Below are 22,493 nucleotides of genomic sequence, written 5' to 3'. Positions count from 1 at the left end.
ATCTAAATAAATTCATCTAACAGCAATTAAACAAACTCGGCTATGATTGTTTTTATAGTACACAAATGACATTTCTCTGGCTATCAATTTGTTTTGAAAACTACTGGCAGCATTTGTGATGTGTTGAAATCGTTTATTAAAATCTTCGGTGCATCACCCTTAATAAGAAAGAATTACAGCTTATTTATTTTCTCATTAGCTCTTATTAATTAAAATTTGGTCACATCAAACGGCACATGAAGGCACACCTTGGCCCATGCAACACGTGACAACATTTCACTTACACACAGGATTAATTAAACACATTTAAAATAATAAATAATTTATTATAATGAAATCAAAATATAACAATCACCCCCCCCCCCCCCCCCCCCCCCTCATTTCTTGAATTGAACTTAGAAGACAAAATTGCATGCTACAATCAAATAGATCTTCTGATCATTCAATTCTCTATTTCACCGGAGTCCTCTAAAAAGTACCAATCACCTCCGTTTTACATAAAACTTCATATAGCGTTCAATGTCGGCTTTGACTATTTAAGATTCCTTATTCGAGTCAGCATGTCAGTCAGTCCAACGTTTCTCATCTCGATCTGATTCCCATTCCATGAACACATGGCTCTTTATGGGTGATCGACTTACTTTTAATCCATTGTGACCTACAAAAATGAGAAAACAAAGTCAAGAAAGAGGCTCGGCAAAGTGCGCTTGCACAATTTTGACCAATCACACTGAGCTTTCGGGAAATGACATCCAACAAAACAGACTATTTAAAGCGCATGTAAAATGTTTTATGAGAGGTAGTTTTTTGGAGATAAAGCTGGAACGATGGTGCGGCCTCATATCATATGGTCAACAATATTAATGAGCTGCTATAAATCTTACGGTAAAAATAACGGTATAGGAAAATAAGGGTAAAAATTAATAAGGATAATAAGGCGTCTACGGCAAACAGCAGCTGAACTTAGCCAGTTACTTTTTGTAGTTACGTCATAGACTCACGTGAACACGCAGTGAAAAACAACACGTAAAAGTAGCATGATAGGATTCTTCTATCACAATCCTCAAAATTTACTTGCCCTAAATTAGTACTAGTCTCCCTCTGGTAATAACAAAATCTCACTTTTGACACTTTCTCAACTGATTACATAAAGATGGCTAAAAACTGACAAAGAGTATCCAGGTAGACCTCATAATTCAAATAAAATTACCACTCACCATACGGTGCCATGGAACTTTCCTAAGATGGCGAGGTTTTAAAAGTCAATGTTTTTTAAAAATCCTAAAAATTTGGTTAAAACTTTGTCACTGGTTAAAAATTTGGTTAAAACTTTGTTAAAAATTTGGTTAAAACTTTGTCACTGGAAACTTCACTTGAATTGTCTTATATTAGAATAATTAATAAATATGTACAATCGAAATCAAACAAAAAATAATTTCCATGCGATATTTAAGAGAGATATCGAAGAAAAAGTATGCAATTAAAGTTTTTGACATTTTTCTCAACGAAATAATGACGTTTTTGTACTTTAATTACCTAAATCAGGTGAATTCTGTAATTTGATGAATCAATCAATTTTCCGTCAAATCGAAAACTATTTTTTGAAGTAAAAAGGCATAAAAAAGCACAGGATGAGCAGTGTTGACAAAGATAACACTTCATTTTCTCAAATGACTGCTTCTCATATATTTCGCCATCAAATGACTGATTCGCCATCTGCCACCAATTTGGCTAATCATAGTCATATATAATCCTTAATTTACTGCAGCAGCTCTTTGCTAGTATTTTCTTTTTTAAAAAATAAATTCTACTTGATAAATATTTTTCTACTTCAAAAAACGGCCTTTATTTTTGAAGTGACGTAGATCACTTCAAGAGAGTTTTCATTAAACTGAACTGCTCATCAAATGATATTGGTGGTCAAGTGGAGGCCAAAAGGAACCTTGAACTCTAAGACTTGAAGAATCAGCAACAAACAAGAGAATGTAGAAATAAAAAATTATTTTACAAATTTTCCTTTGTCCGAAATTCATTATGTTTTCTGTTTCTCTCTTCTCAAATATCCCGCAATTATTCAAGTCAGTAAAATTTCATTCCAATCAATTTTTGAATGAAAAAGGGGACGTGCATTTGAGGTTAAGCGGTAGTTGCCAACAGGATTTTAACAATATTTAATTTTAAATAAACTATTGATCTTTTTCGTATTTCAAAAAGTTCATACTTTTCCGTGGAATCAAATAGTCTCTGCGATAGAGTTTCTTTTTTATAGAAATTATTTTGTTCGAGAAGCCAAAGAAATCAGCAAAGTTTAATGAAAAATCTCTACGGAAATCCTTAACGAATAGAAAAATTTCTTTCTATAAATTTCATGTACATAAGTAGAATCAGTTGTTCAATTCGACACATTTTCTAGCAAATGAAATCAAAAAATAATTTATGAGATACTAAAAAAAATCTTAAATCCATTTCAGAGTTCAAACAGAAAGGAAGATAACTTTTTTTCCATATTTTGATACAATTTTTGTGCCTGTGTATCTTTTCGACACCCATGTTCTATAAAGTTTTTCTGTTGTGGTTAGATTGAAATTATTGAGTTGCGAAAACTAGAAACCTAAATGGGCACTAAGAAGAAGATATAGAGTCCGTAAAAAGTTAAGTTGTTTCCTCTTTCATTTTTTGTGTTGTGAAGACTTATTTCCTATAATTAAATTTTCCCTTTGTTTTGTTTTCAAACAAATTCGTATAATCAGATATAATTAACTGATGGAAGTTCACAGCATGTAACAATATATTATTTCAAAAAGTTATCAATATAATTAAATAATATCCCCCTCATAATTTTGACCCCCCACCGCATACTACTCCCCTTTTTTCGTGTTTTCTTTTCATTTTTTATACTACTGCCCTTTTACAACTTGAAATTAATAAAGTAGTTTCTTTACAAAAATCAAAATTAGCCCCTATATAGTACAGAAAGATGTCTCTTTCTTTCCTCTAAGATGAACAAACAAATAATTTACCTTTTGAAACAATGATGAAATAAAAGCATAAATAAAAAAACTTGAAACAAAAGACTGACTATACCACAAGACCAGAGCAGTGAACCAATTATTGCTTACATATATTTCAGTGTTATATAGGTTGATCAACATTTCACATAACCGACTAACGTCGGGCGAATTGCTCTCAAACGACCGGCGAGCGGTAGGCTGCATCAGTAGCTAGCCACGGTTTAGCGAGGCTAGTTTTAGCTTGATTCGACTCTGCCATTTTAGTTTTCTAGCCTTGTTAGTAAATAAATCAAATAAAAAACTGATATTTTAAAAATTTGCAAAATATTGCAATTTTAAAAAGCTTCCAGATTTCACAGTGAAAATGTTCACAAATATTTTTTGTCTCTGGAGTTATGTCAAGTAACCCATCTGAAAGACTTGAAAAGCTCCGTTGGCCAGAAATGATCGTTAAACTCAGTAAAGGACAAAAATATTCAAAAGTTTAGAAAACAATTGCAAACTTTAACAAAACCCGGCAAAACTTCAAGATATTAAAATCTTCAAAACCATTTCATTGTCTCAGGAGACTATCCAGTACCCCAATTTCAAGCTTTAAATAGTTTCACTGGCTCATAAAGATCCATAAACTTGGAACATGATAATAATTTTCCGAGTCATTAAAATAATGAAAAAATTCCATTAAATCTAGAAACTAAGCGACAGCTTATCATCAAAGCTTGGAGTAGCTCCCTAGGACTCTGGTGCCGCAAAAAAATGATAAAAAACCAAAAAGATTCAAAAAACTTGAAAAAAATGCAAATATTTTTTTAAAAATTGCTGATAATTAAATCTTGAAAAAAAATATTCCATTACATCTAGAAGCTATGCAATAGCCTATAATCAAACACTAGAGGAGGCTATGTGGCTCTTGAGGCTGGAGAAACCTAAAAAATGATAAAATTTCACAATAACTTGAAAAAATTGCATGAAAAAACTGCTAAAATTTTTGATAATAAAAGTTGAAAACTAATCCACGGCCAAAAAACATTTTCCAGTAAATTATTATCAAACCATAAAGAAAAAATTTCTGTTAGGCTGAAAAACCTGAATAGTGACAATAAATGTCAAAATTGAAAAAAACTGCAAGTTTTAAAAAAAATGCTCAAATTCATGGCGTTGACATCTTGAAACATTCCATTAGATTTAGAAACTATACAGTAACCAAATGTCAAACTCTAGAGGAGGCTCCTCGGCTCTTGAAATTGGAGAAACCTAAAAGCCCACAAAATTTTTCAAAAAACTTGGAAAAATGCAAGCTACCAAAAAAAAAATTTGTCATATTAAGAAATTGAAAGCTAATCCATGGCAAGAAAAATTTTATCAGTAACTAATTATCAAACCCCTGAAGACGTTTTCTGGCCACTGCGTCTGGAAAGACGTGAATAATGGAAAAAAAATAACAAAATTGTAAAACTTTTTTGGGTGTCTCAACCTTCATGAACCGCCCTTCACACCATAAGTATAAGTCTAAAAAACAGTTTGAGCTGAAACAGAGATGAAAGGCTCTAAGAGCACTTAATGCCCGCTGAGCGCTAGATGTTTATCCCGTTTTTGAGGACGAAAAGTCAAAAGCATCAGACGAAAAATTGGTCAAGCGAAAAATCGCATAAAAAAGTCCGGCAGGACTAATATAATTGCTACAAACTTCGTTTGAGAGCAATTAATTAAGAACCCCTCTTCACATCATGCATTTATGTCTCTTCAAAACATTTCCGATGAATCCCATAATTGTAGAATAGTAAAGCATTAGGCTCTAAGAGAGCTGCTCAGCCATTTTATGCTCTTTGGGTGTTTCCTGTTTATCCCGTTTTTAAGGACGAGAAGTCAAAAGGTCAGAGGAAAAATCGGTCAAGCGAAAAATGATACCAAGGGACTCATATAATTGTTACAAATTTCGTTTGAGTGCAATTAAACAGTGACTCTCAACAAGCTATTCATCTTTAAAATTGGGCACTCTAATGAAACCGACCTCCCTGTTTTTAAAATCGGAATCAAAATCTACAAGTTCACTACAACATGAAAAGGGGCGTTCTAATTGCATTAGCTGTGAACTCTAACGAGGGACGCTGTAGTTGAACGAATTTGCGACTAGCATGTTCAAATTATCTTGAGGATACACCCTATAATGTCCATACCAGCTATAGCCTCTTGTTGCCGGCAGATCGTACTTTAGCAAAGTCCATAACTAAATGCTGTAAAAATAAACATGGCATAGACATGCACAATTTATACAATGAAGACAACTACGATACTCCTTCATTACGTAATTTCCAAAAAATTAAGATCGCTCATCTGGGCTGCTAACGTCGTATGAGAGGCTTCCCTTGAAAAACACTACGGTGTTCAATTTTCATATGAGAAACAACCGGCAATGACCTACTTTCCCACTTCACTTGCCCACTCTGAGTTCTTGGCATGTACTTCGCCAGGCGCTGGCTCACTGAAATTATGACTGTGCCTCATTATTATCGCAATTTATGGCGAATTTATCGAGCTCAGGCATTGGTCAAAACTGAACAACCATCTTAATTTTTAGGTGAAAACTCTAAGCCCTCATATGTATACTCAAAACTGCCAAAGAAACTCGCTGCCATCTAAAAACTTTTTTAAAGAAAGCCTGGTAAGTGTTATGACCCTCAAAATTGTCACATTGGTATAACCCGACGACCGTTGACAAATAAACAAATTCGGGCTGAAGAGTCACTTTTGAAGTTGCGCCAAAGTCTGTCTCAGGACTGCAAAACCACCAGAAACTTAAATACGCCAGATAAATAACACTCTAGAATAGCGATAGAAAGAAAATTTTAATAAATTACGTCTAGCAAGTACTTGAATTGACACAAAATCATTGTTTAATGAAAATTCCCAAAGAATTTTGTTGAAAGGTGACTATGGTATTTGAGTTGTGAAATCTGTGAACTCACTCTAAGTCTTTCATGGCATCAAAATACTCTCCACGCAACAGACCACATCTTCCAAACTAATATTGAACAAAAAAAACAATCTTCTGAGACCAAGCCTTTTATTACAATACAAGATTAGACTTGCTTCCCAAAATACATTGAGGGAAAATTGAAGCATAAAGGGAACATATGCTTCAGGCAGCATGTAAACTTTGCAATAAGGAATGAGCTAAATCCAAACAGCCGTAGCAGGACAAAATTTTGGTAAACTTAATGATAAACTTAATGTATCTCATTAAAGCAGGTTTTAAGATATGGCCCATCAATATAACGCTGTCGCTCATCCATACACTTACCAAAAAGGTTTAATGCCTCAGAATCTGTGGTAGTTGACTGTTCTGATAAAGAATGTGATATTGTTTTCGGAGGCGCTTCAGTCCCAAATTCACTATTTCCTGTCCAAGGGATTTAAAAAGCAGAATGTGAAAAATTCTGTTAAACAAAATAGTATTTAAATTAGTCATTGATAAATTCTTTTGCTATTTTCCCTGATTTTGGAAAATAACATCTAAATGAGGCGCAATCCTCCTACTGCATATAAATATAGCACAGACAATAAAATTTTTAGCAATGGTGTCAAACTTAACAACAGGCAGGAGCATTCAATTGCAACACAAAATGAATCCGTAGGAGTTCGTATGTATCTTAACTCCTGAAGAGGAGCAAGCGAAGGAACAGATTTGCTAAACAGCAAAAGATTTGATCATGTCTGTTTATAGATGTGCTCTGCAAACTAATATCTGCATGCAGCAGTGGCTTTTCAAATTTGGACATTGTAGCTTGTTTATCTTTAACTTGTCTACTCAGTTATGCACTCACTGCCTGATTCTGGTCATAATAGATGACATTCTCGAAGAACTCGGACACAATAGGACACGTTATGATGTCAGAAGCCAGCCAGTTAGAGGCGAATCCCATATGTCCTCCGAAATTGTATTCCAACAGGGCAATGGGTGACGTGCATTTGTCCATCTCAAGTTGAGAAGGGAATCCCGCAGGGCTTGAGAATGGATCGTCGCGTGCGTTAATTGCCAGGACTGGTTTTTCGATTAAGTCCAGTTTGAATACAGGCCCAGCATCAGCGTAATAGTCTTCACATGTTTCGTACCCACCCATTTTTGCAACAACATTCTGGTCATACCCTGGACGAAAATTATGAAAACTTAATTGCTTATTGAACCATCAGCTACTAGTTGAAAACAATAAGACCTTATTTTGGAACACCTCAATACTTGCCAATCCAAGCAGTAACAGTATATGAAAAATCGATATTGTAAAATTTTTAGCTAATCCATATCCCTTAAGCAAAAATATGTCATGAAAAAAATTGTTGGAACGCAATGAAACGAGCATAGCTGGCAGATTGCCAGAAAATAGCCGCAATAGCTTCGTAGATCCACAGTCTCAAAAAAAGGTAAAAAAGACGAAACAGAAAATTCGTCTTCATTGAAGGCTGATATGTTAAATTTTCATTAAAAATCTGTATAAGATTTTGCTGCCTCTATAAGCTGCTCTCAAAAACCTTCATTTAGAGTGACACACACCCATTTGACATTATCGCTGTGAATTAAAGTAAATCAAAGTCAATTTCAAAGTGAGGAAGTCATTATTGAGAGTGAGTCAAGTGTGACCAAATATTTAATCACGCGAATCAACAAAAAGCTCGCTCCACTAAGAGCGAAAAATGACGTCACACACACATTTCAGTTGAAATTGCATGAACGAATGAACAAAAAGCAGATTTGAAGTGGTTGTGACGTCATATAGTCGTAACAAAAATCGAGACGACGAAATAAAAAAAACATAGCAGGACAAGTCCTGACGTACAATTCAAAGAATTTTAATCGACTAAACAGAAAACTAGACCAAGAACAGGACTATGAATGGATTGGGAAAACCATAAAGAAAAAAATCCGATCCAATAAATCGAAAAAACAGTAAAAATCAGAGAGAAATTGCCGCATGTGAACAAAAAACCACTACCGAGAAACCGAATTTTTGTTCAAACACCGTTTTCTCACTCTACTTTAAAATTAGAGCGAAAAAAATTCACGCCGCAAAACCACTCGCTTTTTCGCTCCATTTCCTGTTTCGGCGTGACCAAAATCACCACTCCAATTTGACTTCAAAAATCATGAAAATGTGTGAACAGATCTTAAAAAAAAAGACAGCGCCCAAATACAATTCAAATTCTTTGAATTGTAAAAAACCAAGAGAAGGCCAATAATAGCCCCAGCTATCGCTGTGCGGCTATTAATAAAAATCATTTGATCACTGTATTAATATCAATAAACAGAAGGGAAAAACTGCGCTTATTTGAAGAATCGTTTTTCATCAGAAATTTCTTTGGTCACTATCCTCTATTTGCATCTATTTCTAAATTTTACACATTTTCGGTCACTGCATTACATCACTTTTTGGCACAAAAACTTTTTGCATCTTCATTTTTTTGTCATTGAGTCTTTTTGCATTTGGGTCAATGACTTTCAATCTGCTCTTTGTCTGGCATTAAACTTTCAAGAGATCAGCTTTTTCAGTCAGTGACCTCTCGCAACCTGTCCTTTTAACAATGCTCTTCAGAGGCCTTTTAAACATGCATTTTCGCCTTACAATAAACATGGTGCCTTATAAACTCTCATGCATTTAATATATAGGAGGATTGAAGAAGGACAAATAATAGAAACATAACCGACTAAAGTCGGGCGAATTGCTCTCAAACGACCGGCGAGCGGTTGGCTTCGTCAGTAGCTAGCCACGGGGGGGGGGGGGGCACTGGGGGCAACACTAGGTTGAGGGGGGCAACAGCGCGGTGGGGATGGGGGTCAACGGGGGGGGGGTTCTCAACCTCTCAGAACCGCCCTTCACACCATAAGTATAAGTATAAGTCTCCAAAACAGTGAGCTGAAACAGAGCTGAAAGGCTCTAAGAGCACTTAATGCCCGCTGGGCGCTACCTGTTTATCCCGTTTTTGAGGACGAAAAGTCAAAAGCGTCAGACGAAAAATCGGTCAAGCGAAAAATCGCATAAAAAAGACCAACAGGACTAATATAATTGCTACAAACTTCGTTTGAGAGCAATTAAAAACAACCCAATAACGTCAGACGAACTAATCATAAACAACTGCCATGGGGTTGGCTTTGTGTAGCAACCGAAAGTTTACACAGACAAGTCTCACGAACTTCACTTCACGCTTGAGTTTCAGTCTCATCAGCAGGTGCGGTTAATAACATAATACCACTACGATGGCTAAAGAAAACTACTCAGCTATGTATCTTCATCACGAAAAATACATGTTTTTCCAAAAAGGACAATTAATACACAAAACACCCGAAAACATGAAGTAAACTTAATATATTGCCGCCGAAAATAGAACTGTCCAAATTATAGACACAGCCAAACATAACTAATGAAAACCAGATTAAAGTGAGAACCATTTAGATCAAACTAAACAATGCCAAGACAAAAACTCAAGAGGACAAGAAAAAATGCAAGAAAAAAGACACGTCTACAAACAGCTTTAACAAAATAAAAAACCACTCAGTTTAATAAAGTCGAAAAACCTATTCCTAAATAAACCCAAAATAATACATAGCAGGAAAAAAATCATTACGAATATGTATAAGTTATTGCTGTTCCTATAAGCTGCTCTCAAAAACCTTCATTTAGAGTGACACACACACTCATTTTACTTTTTCTCTTTGAAAGTAAAGTCAATGTCAGAGTGAGGAAGTCATTTTATAGAGCGAGGAAAGTCACGTGTGACCAAAAGCTTAATCACGCGAATGAACAAAAACTAGCTCCAATAAGAGTGAAAAACGACGTCACACGCAATTCAGTTGAAATTGCATAAACAAATGAAGAAAAAGCAGATTTGAAGGGATTGTGACGTCATATGCTCATAACAAAAATCTTCATGACGAAACCAAAACCAGAAGGCCAACTATAGCCCCAGCTATCCCTTTGCGGCTGTTAAACGTAGCCGACTAGCGTCGGGCGAAATGATCTCAAACGACCGGCGAGCGGTTGACTTCATCAGTAGCTAGCCACGCTTTTGTGAGGCTTGCTTTAGCTTAATTGGAGGGGCGTGAGGTGATGGTAAAAGATGATGACATCATGCCACATAACAGCAGCTGAAGTGCGGCATCAACAAAAGAGTTGAGAGGACGAAAGGAAAGAGAGGACGAGAGATAGTGTGCGAGAGATGAAACGTGAACCAGAAAGAGCAAAAGAAACACCAACCAACAGAGAGAGAGAGAGAGAGAGAGAGAGAGAGAGAGAGAGAGAGAGAGAGAGAGAGAAAGAAGTTGCAGAGTCGGAGAGTGATGAGCTCCGACTCTGCAATTTCTACTTTTCCAGCCTTGTTCGTAAATAAATCATAAAGGAATGAACGTGCAAAATTCCGAAGAAAAATTTCCACATTTAAACCCGGAAAAAATGTTCAAAACCATTTTTTGTCTCTTGAGTTCTGTCATGTAACCCATCTGCAAGACAATAAAATTTGGTTGGCCAGTAATGATCATTAAACTCAGAAAGGGACAACAATATTCAAAAATTTTAAACATAGCTGGCAGATTGCCAGAAAATAGCCGCAATAGATTCGTAGATCGGCAGTCTAAAAAACAGTAAAAAAGACAGACCAAAAAAATTCGTCTTTTCATTGAAGGCTGGTCTGTTATATTTTGATTAAAAATCTGTATAAACTATTGCTGCCTCTATTAGCTGATCTCAAATAACCTTCATTTAGAGTGATACACACCCATTTGACCTTATCTCTTTGAATTAAAGTAAATAAAAGTCAATTTCAAAGTGAGGAAGTCATTTTTGAGAGTGAGGTAAGTCAAGTGTGACCAAAAATTTAATCACGCGCATGAACAAAAAAACTCGCTCCACTAAGAGCGAAAAATGACGTCACACATGCAATTCAGTTGAAATTGCATGAACGAATGAACAAAAAAAGGCTGTGACGTCATATGGTCGTAACAAAAATCTTGACGACGAAATAAAAAAAACCAGGAGAAGGCCAATAATAGCCTCAGCTATCGCTGTGCGGCTATTAATAACATGCAAAATTCAACAAAATCTTGCTAAAATTCGTGATATTAATATCTTCAGAGCCATTTCATTGTATCAAGAGACTATCCAGCATCCCTTTTTCAAGCCTAAATTAGTTTCACTGGCTCATAAAGATCCATTAGCTTGGGACATGATAAAAAATTTTTCAAAAATTTGAAAAAAAAACATATAAAAAAATTGCTGAAACTTGAGTCATTAAAATATTGATAGCCATTCCAATAACATAAAATATTCAAATATTCAAAAAACTGAATATTTTTTTAAAAATGCCTAAATTTGTGATATTGAAATCAAGAAAAACGCTCCATTACATCTAGAAACTATGCAGTAACCTATTATCAAGCCCTGGAGGAGGTTCCTTGGCTCTTAAGTCTTGAGACACCTAAAATCGGCAAAAATTTTCAAAAAACGTAAAAAAATGCAAATTTCATCAAAATATGGTGAAATTTGTGATATTAAAAAGTTGAAAACTATTCCGTGGCCAAAAAATATTTTTAGTAACTTATTTTCTAGAAACTTGAAAAAAAATGCAAGTTATATAACAAAAATTGCTAAAATTTGTGATATTAAAAAGCTGAAAACTATTCCACGGCCAATAAAAAATTTTCAGTAACTTATTATCAAACCCTTAAGGAGGTTTTCTGAACCCTGAGTCTGAAAAAACCTGAATAATGACAATAAATGTCAAAAAGACAAAAAAAAGTTAATGTGATGTTAAAATCTTTCCATTCGAGAAAAACATTCCATTACATCTAGAAACTATACAGTAATCTATAATCAAACCCTTGGGGAGGTTCCTTGCTCTTGAGGCTGGAGAAACCTAAAATCGACAAAAATTTTCAACCCCCACATGCAATCCCCACTGGAGCATAAACGCTCTCTGAACTTTTTACGAAAAACTTCATTATTGTTGATTTTATAGTAACAAAAAATACAGTGACACCATTAATACACAACTCATGACTTGCCGATGATTTTAGGCATTGACAGTTTACTAGGGAAAGCAAAAAATCGATAAAAAACAACTCAATACATTCCCACGCATATGAGTTTAAAAAATAACCTTTTATAGTGTGAAGTTGATCCAGCAATTTCTGGTTGATTCCTAGTCCTGCTAACACCTTCACGTGCTTAGTAGCTAACTGCTTGAGAGATGCGGAAATGGGCATGTTGAACAAGTAGTAGTTGATACCGGAATGGATGTCTCTGCACGACACAAATGGGTTCCATGGCATCGATAGACAGGTGATTGCCGATACTTCTCGTTTGACCACTTGCGATCTGCATAGAGAGTTGAATGTTATCATGCCTGAAATGTGCAGTATACAATTAATGCAAATCTGCTACCGTTTCATTGCCATTAATAGATGCGAGGGGGGTTGCTCATAAATGACCAAAAATTAAGAACTTTTAGTTCGCTCCTGGGTGGGCTCGAACCACCAACTTTTTGTTTACCAGCCAAACGCGCTAGCCGATTGCACCACAATCGCTCTCTATGATCCACCAAAGCTAATGGCACTCATCAACTCTCATCATTAGATCGGAACGTCTCATCTAACAAATGCATTGAGCAAACAAAATATGTAAACGATGTGCTGCAAAAGCAGTTAATGCTTGGTGGTCGCGCACGCATGCGATCGCTAATCGCGTAGAGTTGGCTGGGTACGCGCCCTACCGGCTGAGCATTACAAGCTCACTCTTACCCGGAACTTTTACTGCGTGTGTGTTTTTCAAAACAAACTATTGTCTGGTCGATCAGAGAAATCTTCATTGTTATAAATAAAAAACACTAGGTAATGACAGCTTTCAAATGAAAAATTGTTACCTCGGAAATATCAATTTGTCGTATCTAAGTACAGTTGCGTGTCTAAAACAACCATTTTGATTAAAGAACGACTGATCAATGTGTCTAGGCCTGGCAGCGCTAACGAGATGTTCTCGCTCCGTCTACTAGTTACCATCATTGACTAGTTACTAGTAAAGAGAATTAAAAATTAGCGTGGAAACCAAGTTGCAGTAGCAGAGTGGATATAATATGAAACAGCTGGTACCGAGACCGGGGTTCAAACCTGTTGTGGAATGTTTTTGCAGCAAGTAATGGCGTCGGTCACGACTACAGTGGACAGCGACGTAAGGCGCTTTCCACTGGACTCCAAAACTTTAAAAACTATGTATGGCAAAGGACATTTTTTTCTCTAAAAATGATTTTCTTACCCACCAAATGCTCGTCCAGCAATAGGAAACGCAAAAATTCAATTGAATGTTTATTTTAATCTGAATTCATTTCCCTGTTTCAAAAATCGCAGCAAGCAAAAATTTTAACCTTCAAATGTTAAATACTCTCAAAATTGCTCACAAAAATGTAAGCTGAACATTGATATCTAGACTAGTCCAAGGAGAAGAAGAGGATTTGTTTTGAAAAGCAAACTCTTATTTAGTCCAGATGTAAGAATGTAAGAAGTCAGTTTTTGTTTTAAACTGCAGAAGAAGTATATGAAAAACCTTGTAGTTGTTAAAACCTAATTAATGCTTGGGATAAGTTTACTGAACGGGGTGGTTAACAGTTGAACTCTTACTCACGTAGCTGCACTGCAGATAAAATAATTTTGAAATGGGGAAAGGAACACGAGGGCAACGCAGCAAGTTAATTAAATGTGGTTTATTTTACTAATTCGATCAAATAAATTCATTTTATCATCCTGTTTCGTGATTTCATTTTTGAGCATTAGGTTTTATAAAAGGTTCATAAGATTAGTAGCACATGGAGGTACATATTGATAACATATTATTTTCGCTATATAATGTTGAAAATATTTCAGAAGAAACTGTCAGTGGCGAAAGGGATAAAGCCTTATTTTTGCACTGAGGTCGAGAATTCTATTCCGCACTCCAACGTTTCGTTTTTAAGTCCGCGCTGTTGCGTTCGTGTATCTCATTAAAATTTGATTCATTTGAACGACGCTCTGGCGGGCGTGGTAGTTTACGACCGAAAACTGCCTGAACCGTTTCTGAGGGTAGAATAAGTTTACTTTCAATGGAAAGTGCATGCTAAAAGATTGGTGCTCAAGAATATATATAGTAGTCATGAATTTATAGCAGTATATACAAAAATGGTTTAAAGGTTTCATTTTAGCCTCTCGATCTGTCGTCTCGGGATCAAATTCATTTCGCAGCATTTGAATTTTTCGTTTTAATTAAAGCATTTTTCGAAGTTACAACGGTTTATAGCCTTTGAGAAGTAATCAGTATTGGAAGGAGAAAAGGATAAGCTTCTTTAGTGCAGTGGTGTAAGGCATATAAGAGGCGTGTGTAGATGTGAGGAGCGATTTCGAACCTGAGACAAGAGCTAATTTTCATTCCTTGTTCATTATGAAACTTGATGTAGGCGCTATTATTTTTCCCTGAGCTCGCTGATTAGTGCAAACACTTTTAAAAATTCAGTTTGCAGAGCTGGAAAACGTTTGCCGACTCATCGTTATTGAACCCGTTGCTTTATGAAAATTAGCGGATTTTTTAAATATAAATCACTGCGCACATGTCAGAGGGAAGTAGAGACAATATTCTTTGACACAGTATAGTGAACTTTTGCGGGAGCTGTGCCCATACGTGAAAGACTGAGGGTAGTGTATTTGTATTCAAGTGCGATGAAGCGCACAATTTCGCGTTCGTTACAATTTAACCCAAGAGCTGCGAAAAGAGCGCAGAAGACAAAGCAGGTAGGTGGCCGCTTTCCGTGACATCGGGATGCCTGAAACGCCATATGTCCTCGTTTTTCAGGCATGAACTACTGAAAACAAAGGTTCACGTTTTGCGCAGAAGTTTGACCCGGTAGACGAAGTTTGTTTCCCCGCATCAGATGGTAATATCGGTCAGACAAATGATTGAGAGAAGGCTATTCCTCCGGTTAGTATTCTCTGAGGGATGAATAATCCTGTGTTGCGGCCATCTTAATTCCGTATCAAATCATGTGCTTAATTTGGCTCTCTAACGTCAATTGATCGACTGCAGAATGCTGCATAAAGTTTGGTTTTACATGCGATGAACTGGACGCCATCACGAACGATGAGCTCTCTTTGTGCTCCAATCCATTAAGAACGTCTCAAAGTGTCCAGCTAATGCCTCGGAAATAAAACCTTATGATGAAGAAATAAGTGAAACTTTCTTCTCACATCACGTTTAATTTCTGAAATAAACCATTTGTTAAATTGGCGCGATCTAAAGCCAGTTGAATTTGTTAGAAAGTCTTGCACGTATTTTGTGGCACTCACTGCTTTCAAAATTCTGAATGATCGGAAGCGCGCAGGAACTAAATGGCAGCTTGAAATTACCCTAATTGCCGTTTTCGCGAGCAATGTGTTTACCGCAAATGAACCTTTGCTTAACTCGAACTAAGTTCAAATTAAAAACTTACATTAGTTGTGTTCTTTCAGTCCAATACAACTGTAATTGTAATAAACTATAATTGTAATTAAATTTTGCTTTTTTTACTCAGTCACTTCCAAAACATTTATTCACGTTTCTTGTTATTTTCTTTTAATTTGATCTCTGTTGCTCGCTTACTGTCCAGAAATTGGTAGATTTGTTTTTAAAAAAGGTTATTACGATCATCATTAGCCGATGAAGTTGCATATTGTTAACATACAATTTTGGCTGCTATATTGTCGACGCTCGCATATTTTCGCATTTGGACGACGCTCTGGTGGTAATGGTAGTTTACGATCGAAAACTGTCTGAACTGTTTCTGAGTGTAGAAACAGTTAACTTTCAATGGTAAGTGCATGCTAAATTATTGGTGCTCAAGAATAGATAGTACTGTCCTGAAATTATCGCAGTGTAAACAATAATGGTTTAATGGTTTCATTTTAGCCTCTCGATTTTAATGGCCTTTCGATCTGTTGTCTCGGGTTCGAATAGCTTTCGCAGTACTTGATTTTTTCATATTAATCACTGGAAAACAGCATAGGGAGCTTGTAGGGGAGATGTGCACACACACGTGAAAGACTGAGGTTAGTGTATCTGTATTCAAGTGCGAAAATAGACACAATCGTTCCAGTGCGACAGATCGTACTTGTATTCAAGTGCGACAGATCGTTCCAATTTGCCAACCCGACAGCTTTGCGAAGACCGAGGAAAACAAAGGAGGTAGATGGCCGCTTTTCGTGTTTTTGGGGTGCCTGAAAATCCATATGTCCTCGTTTCTCAGGCAACAGCTAGGTGTTTTTGCGCATAAGTTTTCTCCGACTTTGGTTGCCTTTTCCCGCATCAGATGGCAATATCACCCGAAAAATTTGATTAAGGGCAGAGGGCTAATCTACCGGTTAGTATTCTGAGAGATGAACAATTCTGTTTTACCGCCAGCTTATGTCGGTAAAGAATCATATGTTTATTTTGATTTTCTAACTTTGACTCTTCCATTGCTCAATGCTGCACCCCAAGATAAGGTCTACAGAGGATTCATGTGCGACGCCGAATTTGGTGATGCAGCGTGTGCGTGCACTAAGACACCCTGCAGGAAACAACGGCGAGTAGTTTGTGTTTATATGCAATGAGATGAACTCCATCGCGAACGATGAGCTTTGTGCCCCAAGCGGTTGTAAAAACTAAAGGGCAATTTGAAATTATTCCATCGCCGTTTTTTGCAGGCAATATGTTAACCTAAAATCAAACACTGCTAAACACCAACTAAGTTCAATTTAGTAACTTACATTAGTTGTGCGCCCTCAATCCAATGCACCTTCGCAGCCTAGGGCATTTGTTGCTAGAGGCAACGCAAAAACTGGAATTGAATTCTATTTATTCAATAAAAAGGAATGTTTTATAAAAAGGTTAACACAAGCATCAGTATTAAATGGAGGGACTAATTGATGACGTACAATTTTCGCTATATAGTGTTGAAAACATTTCAGAAAATGGGTTCAGTGGAGCAAGGGATAAAGCCTTACTTTCGCACTTAGGTCGAGAGTTCCATTCCCACTTGCAATAACTTTATTTCAGTCAGCGTTTCAACGATTGTTCTTGATTTAGCCATGCTAGTGTGTTCATGTATCTCTTCAAATTTTGATTCCATCGGAAGGCGCTCTGTCGGGAGTAGTAAATTACGACTAAAAACTGCCTGAACCGTTTCCGAGCGTAGAACCAGATTATTTTAAATGGTAAGTGCATGCTAAATTATTGGCGCTCAAAAATAGATAGTACTTTCACTAGCACACCGCAGTAAAAAAGTACTAATGGTTTAAGGTTTCCATTTCAGTCTCTCAATCTGGCGTCTCGATTTTTTGTTTTAATTGAGCATTGCTCACAGCTACAACGCTTTACAGCCTTTAAAAATATATCAGCTTCTTTAGCGCAGTGGTTTAGGGCAAATACGAGGCGTGTGTAGATGTGGAGTATGAGTTCCCATACGTTGAAGACTGAGGGTATTGTATTTGTATGCATGTGCGACAAAGCGCACAATTTTGAGGTCATTCCAATTTGCCACTCCCAAAAATTTTGCGCGGATGACAAATGGGGGTAACTAGCGACTTTCGGTGCTTTCGTTGTGCCTGCAACGCCACATCTCGTTTTTCAGGCAACGGCTGCTGAAAAGCAAGTGTTTTTACGTTTTGTGCAAACCTTTGGTCCAGGAGACAAGGTTTGGTTGTTTTCCCCGCATCAAATGGTAGTATCGGTCAGAAAATTGTGATTTACAGCTTATTTCGGTAACGAATTATAGGTTTACTTAGACTTTCTGACGTCAACTGTTCGGTTGCTGAAGGCTGCAAACAAATACAACATTGGCAGAGGATTGACGTGCGACTCCGAATTTCTCGAGGCAGCGTGTGGGTGTACTCTGTCGCCCAGCAGAAAACATTGGTGAGTAAAGTTTGTTTTTAAATGCGATTAGCTGAATGTCACCGGAATCGATGAGCTCTCTTCGTGCTCCAAGCGGTTAGCACGGACAATGACCGATGAAAAAGTTCCGTCGTGGCCAGCTACTGACTCATGAATAAACCCTTGTGATATCGATGACTAAGATAACACTCACTGTTTTTCATTTTCTGAATGATCGGAGGTGTGTATGAAATAAATGGCAGCCTGAAATTACCCCAAATGCTGTTTTTGCATGCAAGGTGTTCACCGAAAATCAAAATTTGCTCAACTTCAACCAAGTTCAATTCAAAAACTTACATACCTTCAGAGCCTGGAGCAATTGTTGCCAGAGGCAACGCAAAAATGAGCAGCTAGCTGCTGATATTATTGATCCTCATCAATATTATTGATCCTCGGCTAACTTTGAGTACACTTCTGTCGAGTGTTCAAGATGAACGGGAAACTGTCAACCAGATTTGCGACGGTTCTGTATTTTGGAAAGAGGGACGCGTTGTTTCAGAATATGCAAATCCTCCAGGGTTTCGAATCGATCTGTCTCCTGTGTTAACGGATGACATTGAAACACAAAGAGATTCTAATACGTTTAAATAGGATGTCAAATCTACGGTTTTCTGTGACGCACACTGCAGGGTGTCTATTGTTAAGTATCCACCCTATTTGAGAAATGTATCGTTTTCGACAACAAAGCGACAAAAGTTTGCTTCAGTACAAAGATGTACAGAGGTATCATTGTGCTTTCTCTGCTTCCAGTATCCAAAATTAGAACATAGCTGGCAGATTGCCAGAAAATAGCCGCAATAGATTCGTAGATCGGCAGTCTAAAAAAAAACAGTAAAAAAGACAGACAAAAAACTCGTCTTTTCATTGAAGGCTGATCTGTTATATTTTGATTAAAAATCTGTATAAGTTATTGCTGCCTCTATTAGCTGATCTCAAATAACCTTCATTTAGAGTGACACACACCCATTTGACCTTATCTCTTTGAATTAAAGTAAATAAAAGTCAATTTCAAAGTGAGGAAGTCATTTTTGAGAGTGAGGTAAGTCAAGTGTGACCAATAATTTAATCACGCACACGAACAAAAAAACTCGCTCCACTAAGAGCGAAAAATGACGTCACACATGCAATTCAGTTGAAATTGCATGAACGAATGAACAAAAAGTGGCTGTGACGTCAAATGGTCGTAACAAAAATCATGACGACGAAATAAAAAACATAGCAGGACAAGTCCTGACGTACAATTCAAAGAATTTTCATGGACTAAACAGAAAACTAGACCTTGAACGGACTATGAATGGATTGGAGAAACCATTTAGAAAAAAAATCCGATCCAAAAAAATCGAAAAAACAGTAAAAAATCAAAGTGAAATTGCCGCATGTGAACAAAAAACCACTACCGATAAAGCGAATTTTTGTTCAAACACCGTATTCTCACTCTACTTTAAAATTAGAGCGAAAAAATTTCACGCCGCAAAACCACTCGCTTTTTTGCTCCATTTCCTGTTTCGGCGTGACCAAAATCACTACTCCAATTTGACTTCAAAAATCATGAAAATGTGTGAACAGATCTTTAAAAAAAAGACAGCGCCCCAATACAATTCAAATTCTTTGAATTGTAAAAAACCAAGAGAAGGCCAATAATAGCCCCAGCTATCGCTGTGCGGCTATTAATAAATGTTCGGGTGCTCAACCACGGGGAGTCGCCTGCGCTTGTGTTGTTCGACCCCTTTTCGTTGAATGATGACATTGGTGGAAACTGCCTCAGATGTCAGGAGATGAAGCTCATTTGAGCCTCCGGGCAGGTTTTCGCAGTCGTTGTTTCTTGACCTCACGCATGAAGTGAAAGAATTCTTAGCTGATAAAAAACTATGAGCCAGAAATTCGTGGTAGTACTTGAAAAGTTTTCGGAACCAAAAATCCGTAGCTGTTCGGTACATTTATGACTGTGGGCATGTAGCCATCGACCATTTGTTCAGTTATCTAGTTCGTGACAAAGTTATTTAGAAGTAACTGGAGGACATTCCTGGCACCCATGCCAAATCTTCTCCGGGCACCCATTAATTGTTAAATCTGAAGGAAAGATGCTAGTAACATGTAAGAAACATAATGAGGGAAACAGTCAGCAGATGATTCACCTTCCGGGGCATCCAATATATGAAAGCTTGAGTCATCCTTATGACAACAGATTGGCTCACTTAAATCCATCTTTACGTGCGGCTTCAACTGTGTGTCTGGGATCATTTTTCAAACACTTAGACAACTACTAGTAGTAGTAGTAGTAGTAGTAGTAAAGGCTTTAGGATTTAAACATAAATAAATCCAAGGGTTTGTTAGACCCACATGAGTTCAGTCCAAAGGTAGTTTTAGTTTAGTCTAGTTTTTTCCAGTTATTGCAGTGGTCACATTTGCAAACAATTCGCCAAGTGCATTTGTCCCTCTTGTCATATTTTCTCAGAAAGTAGTCCCAGTAGATTTTGGAGATGGTGTCTTTATTGAGATATTTTCCGTAGCTGGTGTACACTCTGATAATAATATTGTATAATAATTTTGTACTAAAACAACTGGTGGCTTTTTCTGGTGTCGGAGCAACGTCGTTGACGAACAACTTCTGCCCTTTGGTAGTTAAGAGCTAACTACTTGATCCTGGCTATGCGTGACTACTTGGCTGGCTATGCGTAATGTAGGTTGGCTTAACTAACTTAAACTTATGGCTTCTTTAACTCTGTCGTCTGCACAATCGTTCACAGTGAATTTTTCGACTACCAGAATGTGGCGAGCTGTAAATCATTATGCAGGTTCCTTGCTCTTCAACTTACTTCTCCGTTGCGTGCAGTTTTCGGATCTGCATATCGAAGATCAGGTGAATTTCTTTATGTTTATTCTAGTGATGACTTGATTGACGCATTTTATGAGTTAGGATTTATTATCTAATAATTACAAACCTCCGAGAGAAACGCCCATAACACAAATGGGTGACTTTGGATACTCTGTCCTTACGTGTTGTACAATCAGCTCCAAATCATTGTAGAACGACCCATAATACAATATCGGTGTTTTAACTTCTGTGTGGTCTGCTCCTCTGTACACATAACAAGCGCATATCCATCCTTTTTCCAGGAAATGATGCACATGCTTAATGAGATACGCAGCCTTGCTGGAATTTGTAATGCCGGATAGAAAGATAATTACTGGAGGATTTCCAGAGGAATTGCTTTTGTTATCATTGCGACCTCTGGCCCAGTCTATGCTAACACAGCCTCCGTCTGGGGTCGTAAGTACTTCTCTCTCATATGGATAGTCTTGCCTGAAAACTAACGATTTCAAATAGACAATTACCCCATGTATTACAAACTGCATCTGGTCTCCGTATCTGATCGGAACAGATATCTTAAATGAATCCCACTGATTTAAACCTGGTCCAGACAGAAAAACTTTCGGTTTCACTATAATGCGAAAAAAACAAATTATTTATCAAATTATGGATGGCAATCTACTGGGAAGAAGTTCCTATTTTCAACCAAAAAACGCAATATATTGAAGCTTATTATTAATCTTATTACAAATTTACCTGAGTAGATATCTCATCAAGGCAGAGACCACAGTCATCGGATGTCCAGGAAAACACCAAAATGTCGGTGTGTATCGCTGTTTGAAGGTCCCACATTTGGCGGTAACTATCTTGATTTTGGAATTATTGGTAACATGTAGCTTGGGTGCTTTGTCTGTTAGGAAAAATTTGAGCAAGAAGAGAAAAACAACAAACAGTATCATGAAAAGCCAATCCGCCATAGCCCTGAAAATCAAACGGACAGCCAATTCAATATTTTCTCTAAGTATAATCAAGTGAATGACAATAGTTTATTGAACTCGTTTGTTCACAGTGTGCTAGATCAGATATCTTTGAACAAACCAATTGCCCAATTTAGCATCGATAATCTCACAAGGTCTATATTTGTAGAATGCAAACACCAAATTAGCCGATTGGTAATTTAGCCAATAATCTGTTTTCTCATATTTCCCGATAAATTTCCTACTCAGTCAAAAAAAATTCCAGCTATCACAGAACGTTATTGAACGCTCTCCACTGCCATGCGCCGTCAGATAAGATCTGCAAACATTGCTCCCAATTCACAGCAAGTTATATTAAAATATACGTTTCCGCTTCATGTTTACTATGGTAATATACTTTGCACCAAGCATAAAATAACGATCACCGTGAAGAAAATCAGGGCATTGAACCTGCACTCTTTCTGGTAACCATATAAGTATGATATGCAGCATACTGTTTCCTACTACAACATTTAATGAAACCATCACCTTGCCTCATTTAACGCTATTGTGAAAAAGAACTAAGTATTAATTAAGCTATTTGGTCAATTACTCTAGAAAGTGGATCTTTTCCGTTTGTGCCCCGTACGTTATGCACCCCCAGTAAAAAAATAGTGCACGTACGTCTGGGGGCGTAAATAACATGCACCCACTAAGCTGGGCGGCAAAAAGCGAAAAGATCCGAAAAAGTTTCCAAGGAAACTAA

The 22,493-nt window shown here is 37.0% G+C and overlaps 1 protein-coding gene across 1 annotated transcript; it reads right to left on the bottom strand.

Moving 5' to 3' along the window:
• Window positions 1–6,434: 6,434 nt before the first annotated feature.
• Window positions 6,435–21,832, bottom strand: LOC142335957 (protein ABHD1-like). Its single transcript, XM_075384373.1, has 4 exons — window positions 21,528–21,832; window positions 20,902–21,263; window positions 12,153–12,398; window positions 6,435–7,158 (listed from the first exon to the last, which is right to left on the bottom strand). Exons 1-4 carry the CDS (start codon window positions 21,746–21,748, stop codon window positions 6,824–6,826), a joined length of 1,164 nt encoding a protein of 387 aa, XP_075240488.1. The 5' UTR covers window positions 21,749–21,832; the 3' UTR covers window positions 6,435–6,823.
• Window positions 21,833–22,493: the final 661 nt, after the last annotated feature.

This window comes from Convolutriloba macropyga, chromosome 3 (genome assembly GCF_964194025.1).
Source record: "Convolutriloba macropyga chromosome 3, txConMacr16.3, whole genome shotgun sequence".
In the NCBI taxonomy this organism is placed as follows: Eukaryota; Metazoa; Xenacoelomorpha; order Acoela; family Convolutidae; genus Convolutriloba; species Convolutriloba macropyga.
The sequence above is the reverse complement of the archived record's forward strand: the minus strand, read 5'-3'. Positions and strand labels throughout refer to the sequence as shown.

What these genes read in the sequence shown, in the direction of transcription:
- LOC142335957 (XM_075384373.1), bottom strand. Translation starts at nt 21,748, where the DNA reads ATGGCGGATTGGCTTTTCATGATACTGTTTGTTGTTTTTCTCTTCTTG. An exon ending in TATGGGCGTTTCTCTCGGAG is followed by an intron (nt 12,399 to 20,901) that starts GTTTGTAATTAT and finishes TGCACATTTCAG; the next exon opens with GCATGATAACATTCAACTCT. An exon ending in TCAACTTCACACTATAAAAG is followed by an intron (nt 7,159 to 12,152) that starts GTTATTTTTTAA and finishes ATTTTCGTCCAG; the next exon opens with GGTATGACCAGAATGTTGTT.